Source organism: Oreochromis aureus, linkage group 18 (assembly GCF_013358895.1).
Source record: "Oreochromis aureus strain Israel breed Guangdong linkage group 18, ZZ_aureus, whole genome shotgun sequence".
NCBI classification, from domain to species: Eukaryota; Metazoa; Chordata; class Actinopteri; order Cichliformes; family Cichlidae; genus Oreochromis; species Oreochromis aureus.
The window spans coordinates 2,487,502-2,496,452 of record NC_052959.1 but is presented as its reverse complement, the minus strand read 5'-3'; the positions used below and the strand labels follow the sequence as shown (position 1 = coordinate 2,496,452).

At 42.3% G+C, this 8,951-nt stretch overlaps 1 protein-coding gene across 1 annotated transcript; it reads left to right on the top strand.

The window, feature by feature from the left end:
• The first annotated feature begins 1,560 nt into the window (after positions 1-1,560).
• On the top strand, positions 1,561-5,280 carry en2b (engrailed homeobox 2b). The gene is made up of 2 exons (XM_031736326.2): positions 1,561-2,038; positions 3,848-5,280. The coding sequence occupies exons 1-2, from the start codon at positions 1,561-1,563 to the stop codon at positions 4,162-4,164; spliced, it is 795 nt and encodes a 264-aa protein (XP_031592186.1). The 3' UTR covers positions 4,165-5,280.
• The last annotated feature ends 3,671 nt before the right edge of the window (positions 5,281-8,951 follow it).

Sequence of the window (8,951 nt, the reverse complement as noted above, 5' to 3'; positions counted from 1 at the left end):
ATCCCTATATTCTGTTTTACTGTATCTTCACCCAGGTGGGAGGAAGATCGGCCCTCAGGCCCCTTTAAACAATGTTATGCGGGGGTAAAGTACGCACCATGAACAAGAAACTATCATAAAACACACACACACACACACACACACACACACACACACACACACACACACACACACACACACACACACACACACACACACATTGAGGTATTAAAGCTTGCTGTAAAGGCACATTTTATCATTAATTTATTATTATTATTATTATTGTTGTTGTTGTTGTTGTTGTTAATAATAATAATAATAATAATAATAATAATAATAATAATAATATCATTCAGGCAGTCAGAATGCGGACTGTCTCTCGGACCTCCAACACCGCCGGCAGCCCCACAGGCCTACCCAACCCCGACCCACGCTTTGGTCCCGGTAATCGGTGTTAAGCTGTTTGTGTTTAGGTGTTGATGCTAACCTGTGCTGCATTCAGGCTCTGTGAGAGGAGCTAAAATGAGCCCGCGAGTCACCAAAACTTTGCGCGGCATTTCCATTACAGGTCATGGCAGTGAGCAGTCGGCCTTCAGCCGGTTAGGATTCTGTAGGATATTGCAAATGAATTATTTTTTCCAAGATGACAGCCAAAGAGGTGTGCTCATAACCTTTTGAGAGCAAACAGCCAGCCCCGCTCATCACTATGTGTGAGCAGGAAACTAACCCAGTCAGTGGAAGCCTAGCCTCTCGATCCTTCGTGGAAATGGAGCTGCTGAGCTCCGTGTTTTCCATTGGGATGTTTGATCTGAATTGGTAACGCGTGGAAGATCAAAGCTTTCTTTCTTCGTGTCTGTCCACGTTATCTGTTTGTCTTGTAGTTGTTATGAGATAATAAGGAGGTGTGTGGAACTGAAATAATGTCATCACCAGTTTCTGAGTATTGTTTCTGCTATTGTGTCTCCAGAGGTCAAACGGAACCTGCAAACATTCAGAGAAGTGGAATTTTCCGCTGGAGCCTGAATGCACCGTAAAGTGACTGAGTGGATTGGATTAATTTGCGCCTCCCGGGAATTCCGGAACCTCACATGACACCAACTCTCTGTCTCTATTGGTCGGAGGCACGTGTCTGAACGACCCGTAGTACAACGTCATCGCAGCGTCTCGCAGCCAATCAGAAATGAAAACCAAAAATCAGTAGTGAAAGTATTTGAGCGGCGTCTTGATGAGCGCACTTGGAGCTGCTGGAGCGTCAGTAATTGTGTGCAGGGAGCAAGAAAATCAAAAGAGTGATTTAACAAAGCAAACAAACGAAATGGAGTTTTATGAGATTCAAAGTGACGCAGGTGAGCTGCAGGTCGAGGAGTGAGGAGCACAAACTGAAGCATGTTTTTTTTTTTTCCTTTGTCATATTCCCCACAGGAGTGTTTGCACAGAAAACAATACAAACTACTGCGCCACGCTCCAACTCGCTCTTCTCGCTGCGGCGACAAATATAGATATTAATTGATAATAAAGTGATATTGGAGTCACTACGCTGTGGAAGGGAGCAGGTGCTGAAGCTGGTCAGGCTTCATCAGAATGGAAAGAAATGCTCGCCGAGACCCAGAGCGCCCACGGGACTCCGGGGAGCAGTCCAACCGGGCCATCCTGCCCCTCTTGCAGCCACCTGGCAACCAACAGTCTCACAGGATCACTAACTTTTACATCGACAACATTTTAAGGCCGGACTTCGGCCTGAAGAGGAAGGATGGAGCTCCGGATCGGCAGGGAGACGCTCTTGGAGGGCTCATACAAAGAGAGGAGCTGACAGGGAGAAAGCCTCCCAAAAGTGCTAACCCTCGGCAGGGTGGAGCAGGAGGCAAAGAAGAGGAGAACCCGGGAGAGAATGAAGACCAGCATCCGGACACTGACGCCAGGAGGCCCGGCGTGGTGGCCCGTGATGTGGCGGCTAATGACCGCTGCCACAGCCCTCAGGCCAGCACTGCCACAGCGGCCAAGCCGATGCTGTGGCCAGCTTGGGTGTATTGTACTCGCTACTCGGACCGTCCGTCATCAGGTTAGTAAAAACATTCCTCATCCAGGTCCAGTTCATGAAAAGCAAAAGAAGGGAAAGACAGCTCCTCTTTGCAATTCAGAGTCACTTTGAAGGGTGAATTTCAGGAAGGAGCCAAAAAGCTGCTATTGCATCATTTTCTCAGCAGCTGCCGAAGTAATGGCCTCTACCCCCCACCTTCATATAATATACTCATCACTTGTAACAACTCATCATTAAATCAGCACAACTGATGTTAGAGTCATAATTTCATACTTTAAACCTGAAATGACAGGAGCAGTCTGAGCACAGATTTTACATGAATTTAGACGCATATTGGAAACTCGTTTCTATTCTGTACAGAATTCAATCTGAATTTAGCTTTAAAATAAAGACAAAATCCACGAGACGGCTAGAAAGTGCTCTGAAAAAACGACGAAATTAAACATGAGTCGAAAGTAAAGTTAAATGATATTGAAGTGAAGTAAAACCAAGTTAACGCCATTGTTCCCCAGTCGTCTTTGTTAATATTCTATTAGCATATTTTTGACAATGGGGTAGTCTAAAAAGTGAAGGCTGTGTATCTAAAGTCTGTCGGTTCAATCTAAAATGCTTAAGAACACAGTTTCAAAGTAAATTTAATTTAATTTTATCTCACTTGTAATAATAATAATAATAATGATAATGATAATAATAATAATAAGAAGAACCCCCACATTTGCGTAGTAAATGTTTGCAAATGGAGCATTTCCCTCACGTTATGGTACATCGCGGTGAAGCCTATTTCCAGCCTGTCCCCCTCCCTCTGGGAGTTTTTAGGATCTAAAGTGGAAGTTTGCAGCGGGCTCGGCTCATTCAGTCAGCGGATGCGTGGAAACTTGGACTTTTCCTTTGTCACCATGTAGACTCAGTCAGCTGCTAAAACGATGCTACAGCACAGCAGCCGAGCACAGAAAGAGACCGTAGTCATGTATCGAAGACACGTTTGGAAGAGTTTTTATTTTTTTTATTTTTATTTATTCATAACAAAAATATTTATTTATTTATTTATTTATTTAAATCGATGAATCGAAAGAAAAAAGCGTTCATCGAGTTCATGGAAAGCCTCCCTCGCATGATTCCGTTCCCGCACCGGTCCGGTTACCTGAACCCCGGCGCACGTTACAGCGTCCCGATGCACGTCAGAGTGGTCGCAGGCCTTCAGCGCAGCTGCTTCATGTGCACCTGTACTGATGGGCTGCTGCAGGTATGCCTACTGTCTTTTACACTGAGTTCAATCATTTCTCATGGATGGTCCACCTGATCCCACCACGGCAGAAACACTTCAATGTCAGTGCAGAGACAAAAGAAAAGTACTTTTAAAAAATAGAGTTCCTATGTTACAGAGAAGGAAAGAGGCGCCCAACGCCCCCATCCTTCCTCATCTCCAAACCCCACCCCCATCTGCACCCTCTCCTCCTCCAGCATTAAGCTGTGCTTAATGCCCAGTGTGGTCCATTTCATCCAGTTGGATGGAATTAAAGGTTGTGACCAATGTGTCCTTTAAAATAAGATTAGACTTACTAAAAACTAATCAACTTGATTAGCCCCATGTCGGTGACTTTCTTCTTCAGTCCGGATCTAAACAGCTTTGTCAGGAGGTCACGTGAGCCCTGGCCGTGAGGATAAATTTGGCTAATTTGGCGCAAATGTGAACAGAGACGTTTTCCACTCATAACTGAACCCGTTTCATTTTGTAAGTACAGCCGAGGTGTAAGAATATGACGTGTGAAAAGTCCACAGTACTGACTCTAACCACTCCCTGTCATTTGTTTCACTCCCGCTCCACTTCAGGGCCCAGATCTCGCAAACCAAAGAAAGCGCCGACCCCGAGTAAAGAGGACAAACGGCCCCGGACGGCCTTCACCGCGGAGCAGCTCCAGCGGTTAAAAACAGAGTTCCAGAACAACCGCTACCTGACCGAACAACGGAGGCAGAGCCTGGCCCGGGACCTCGGTCTCAACGAGTCTCAGATCAAAATCTGGTTTCAGAACAAGCGTGCCAAAATCAAGAAGGCCTCCGGGAATAAAAACTCTCTGGCGCTGCATCTCATGGCGCAGGGACTGTACAACCACTCGACAGCCAAGGACGCCAAGTCGGACAGCGACTAGAGGATGACAGTTGACTCTCTGAACATGCAATAAAATCACCAGCATTCATATTTCAATTCAACACACAGACACACAGCCACAATAACGTGACATTTGTCAGTCTTCTCTCTCTCCCTGTTTGTGAGAGAGATATTATGGGTGTATACTGTGTACTCAGGGCTGTAGATATGACGAGGCCCAGCTCAAGTCAAGATGGAGCCGCATTCATGTCAGCCAAAATCTCCACCGTTTTCTCTCGTTGGAGCCTAAAACCGCGACCAATGTGGCATTCAGGGTCCAACGGAAATATCTGCGGACGACTGCGAACAAATAATATTAATGCTGCTCTGTTAAAATTGACCGAGAAGACATATAATAAATTTCAGTCTCATCGAAGTATGGGATAAAATATCTTTAGGTAGAATCAAAATAAATAAATAAACGACTTTAAGAACTACTTTTAAAACAGTTAAGTGTACTCCGCAGCTTGAATTAGTTTAAAGTCGCTGGCAGACCTCTGTTACTGTGACCTGGCTGCAGGCTGGGGATTCCACTCAGATGGAAACCCGGAACAAACAGGGTCAGAGGTGTTCGGACAACAGCTGAGGAGCCATGTTCCTGGTTTAGTAGGTGACAGCGTCATGTGACACATCCTACCTGCGTGCCTGCTACACTTCATCGTGCCCACATGAGATTTCGAATCGTGGATTTTTAAAAAAATAAAAATTAACAAACCATGTGTGACAGTGATCGCGCTGCAGTGTGGCCTAACTGCCCGCACAGAAAAAGCAGAGCCGATAGAACTTTGATATTGTGGGCCTGCAGAGGAGGAAAATGGCCCCAACTGCAGCCGAAACCACGACGGGCTCGAGAGAAGGTGATCACGCGATCAAGCATCATGCGCACTGCAGCCCCGTCTGAAAACTCTGAGCTAATATCCAAAGATTTCTTTCTGTTGCATTCCGGGAACTGTGGCGTGGACAAACGGTCCGCTGTGTTCTCCCTGTCTTACTGTACTTTCTGACCACGGTGCTCATTTTCTTCAGCGCCTCTTGCTTCCTCTTTGCTCTTGCTTTGTCATGCCGATAGGAATGTGAGAACTCATGCTATGTCTGGAATTAAAGGTGTGCTTTAAATCTGGTGACCAGTGTTTAGTAGCAAAATTGCTCTCAGATATCAGCCAGTAGATGCACACCAAAATGAACACAACCCGTTTTGAATTTTCTGATTTTAGCGATTATTATTATTATTATTATTATTATTATTATTATTATTATTATTATTATTATTATTATTTTAACTTTCTCCCGAAAGCCAACGACATTTCGAAAAATAAACTATCGCCTTAAAAAGCCAGTAGACCATAGTTAAAATTTCCATTCATATCAAACCGCATCATCCTGTGGCAGGCCTCCACGCAACCCGAGAATGTTCAAGAACACACTTCCTGTTGTTGTTAACGAAGATACTTTGTACTCTTATTTTTAAATGCAATAAACATTCAGCCGCGCGCTGGTGTTTACATAACTTATTTTTCCTGCAATAATTTTTCTGTTTGAACACCTTTGCCGACTCCGAACCAAATCGTATTGTTACGATGCAGTGAATGTTTGGACTTCTTTCTTATTTTATGTTAAAGCCTCAGTCATATTTTCTGGGATTGAGTTAGGCACCTGGAAAAGTTTCTGCCTTAAAGTATTACGGTGTTAAAAGAGCGGCTGTTTTCTATGTGGCAAATGGGATTTTTTCAAATCGATATTTTTAAAGATGAAATATTAGTGTTTTTCCCTCTCATCCGAGGCTTTCTTTTATATACAACATGTAAATAATTTATATTATAATGGTGTCATTGTAAATAAACGACAACAATGCAGACTTGACTTTTAAGATATTTTTATTTTACAACACGAAATTCATCAAAAAGACAAAAGAAAAAAAAACGAAGGAAAAAACTAACTTTTAAAAAATGAAATGTGTTGATACTGATTAGGATGACATAATGAGAGAGCGACAGGGAGGACACCTGCGGTCTGCACACAAAGTTACACGCTCAACACGTCTGCACCTCTAGTCAAAACCTGGGTGTTCATTTCGTAAAATGTTTGCATTTTACCGTAATCTGCTCCACTTACTACATTGGTCCTGTTCAGGCTCTGAATGTCAGCCACAGCATGTCAGATAGAATCATCGCCAAAAGCTCTTTATCACAATCTCGATTTTAGCTGATAGTTGTGGTCCACTTTTATTACAAAGAGCACATTAAACGAAAAAAAAGCTAATCTGAAGAAGTTATTTTTCTGTTCCTTTAAAACGTATCTCTAGGATTGGTGTTTTCCATACAAACCTTCTAAACCTCCTAAAAATGTATTGTTTTAATTTTGAGTTTGTTGACCCGATGATTGCAAGCTTTTCACACAACAGCCCTCAGTAGAATGACATAACATTTAAGGCCATGGGCTAGGGTCAGGATAACAATTTAGAGGGCAGAGGGGTGTCTTCATCATGGAGAGATTTAATATTTGTAAATTCATTTGAGACTTTTATTTTAAAATAAAAAACAGTTCCATATTTGACATAACCTATATGGAGCACGCTCCATGTAGTTGGAAATAAACTATACATAATTAGCCTAGGCATTTTTGGGATACAAAATCGGCCCATGTGACAGAACAGTTTCAAAAACTCTCATCTCCAATCACATCATTGTGATTGATATTGTAGCCCTTATGACATTAAACTAATGGAAATCATGAACACACCCAAGAAACTATTCATCACGCATATATCATTTTATTTACAGACACACACACACACACATAAAGAAATCATTTACACTCAGTTTCCTTATTTCAGTTGTGACCACGTGTGACAGAATGCAACGAAGCGTGTTCACCATGAGCATGATTTCAAATTCCCTCAGCTGCAGTTTGGGAAGGAAGGGGACAGCAGTAACTGAGACATGCAGTCACTTCCAAAACCCTCTTGCCTTTCTATTTGGTGCCTGACAACACTAAACAGTGACATATCTGCCAGGCTTGCACGCAAAACTTAACGTGGGAAAATCTGAACCAGATTAGTTGACCATCTTTATTCTTTGATCTTCAGGACCGCTGCATAGCTGCATGTACATGGTTTCCCTCACATCTTCATTATAATGTGTAATTCAGGATAATTTGCAATTTGCACACCAACAATATTTGAAATTCAATTTGAAATAAGAGCAGAAGAGACTGACAAGAGACAGAGGAATGATATGAGAATAAAAATGTCATTATTTCAGCTAAAACAAATCATTGAGTTATGGATTGTCCTTTTGCAAGACACACACTGAAAAATAAGCCAGTCTCAAATAAGGAGCGTAATTCTGAATAATACCTGTTGTTAATTTGAGTTTTCATTCACAAGAAAATGATTCCAGAGATTTTTCATTTCAATCCATATCTAAGTATTAGGTATCAGTAGAAACCAAGCGTTCCTGTGTTGTACAAATTAGGGTAAACCAGTAGAAAAGCAACAGCCAAAATTATCTGCAAATTCAGAGCACTTCTTCCTGTTCTCAACTGGTCCACCAGCCAAAGAGTACACTGATAGCATCACTGAAATCTTACAAACATGTTTATGTCTGAGGGCAGTTTACCTGAACATCGGTGCATGGTAAGAAAAATCAAACAGAGAAGCAGAATAAAATGTGGAGAGCAGAGGGAGATCCATTAACCAAAAGCCAGAGATTTGTCTGAGATGCGTTCACTGGCAGCAGCAGCAACAGTGACCTGGGGTTTTTGAATGGCTGCAGAAGCCCTCATCTACATTTCCTTTCTTAGCTGGCTTGTATGTGGAAGTAACGCCCAACGGTCTCTGACTTGATGAGCAGAGCTAGTCTTGACTTGGGGGTAGAGGGGGTGGGGGTAGAGGGTGTTCTTGTGAGCTGGGTTTTGATGCCAAGTCTGGGGATGTCAGTCAAAAGGAGTTGGGGGTGTAGGAGGTTGAGGGTTGGGAGTATATTGGCCATTATTTATATGTGATTAAACACAATGAATTTAACTTTCCATTTTAAATTGCAGCTTGGTTATGTTTAGGCACCAAAAGCACTTGGTTAGGTTTAGGGACAGATTACCTTTTTTCACACCTCGGCAGGTAACACTGGAAAAGTATCCTCTATTGGACCATACTGGGGGATTTTAGAGCTTAAAGATTTTTATCCTGAGCTTAGATTGTTTTTCTATATTAATAGGGTGAAGAGATACATGAATACAAAAACATTTGAATACAAAAACTCGTAAAAACATCAATTCTACAAACTATAAATTGCAGCTATTCTCATGCTGTCATCCTGTGGCAGGATGGGTGTTAGACTGTGTCAGAAGTGGCAACAATCTTTCACTCCAGCTTGTTAATCAACCAACAACCCAGACAGAGTTTTAATTCGTCACCCTCCAACCACTCGCAGCAGATGGCTGCCACTTCCTGAGGTTTCTTCCTGTTAAAAGGGAGTTTTTCTTTCTCACTGTGGCCTAGTGCTTGCTCAAAGGGGGTTCTTTGATTGTTGGGATTTTCTCTGTATTATTGTAGAGGGTATCCTACAATATAAAGCCCCTTGAGGTGACTAATGTTGTTATTTGACACTGTATAAATACAACTAAAAACTGAACTGGATTCATTTGAAAACCTGACTTTTCACCTTTCCATGCTAATTGAAAAAGTGAAAAAACAGTTTGATTTATTGTTTTTGAATCTTTCTGGCCTGTGAGCACAGTTTCTATGTGAATTCTCAGACTTTTTATCTGATTTTCTGCTCACTTCAGATAAAA

Bases quoted from the DNA above. Each gene is read 5' to 3' on its own strand.
- en2b (XM_031736326.2), top strand. From the start codon at position 1,561: ATGGAAAGAAATGCTCGCCGAGACCCAGAGCGCCCACGGGACTCCGGG. The intron at 2,039-3,847 runs GTTAGTAAAAAC...GCTCCACTTCAG, and splicing joins CTCGGACCGTCCGTCATCAG to GGCCCAGATCTCGCAAACCA.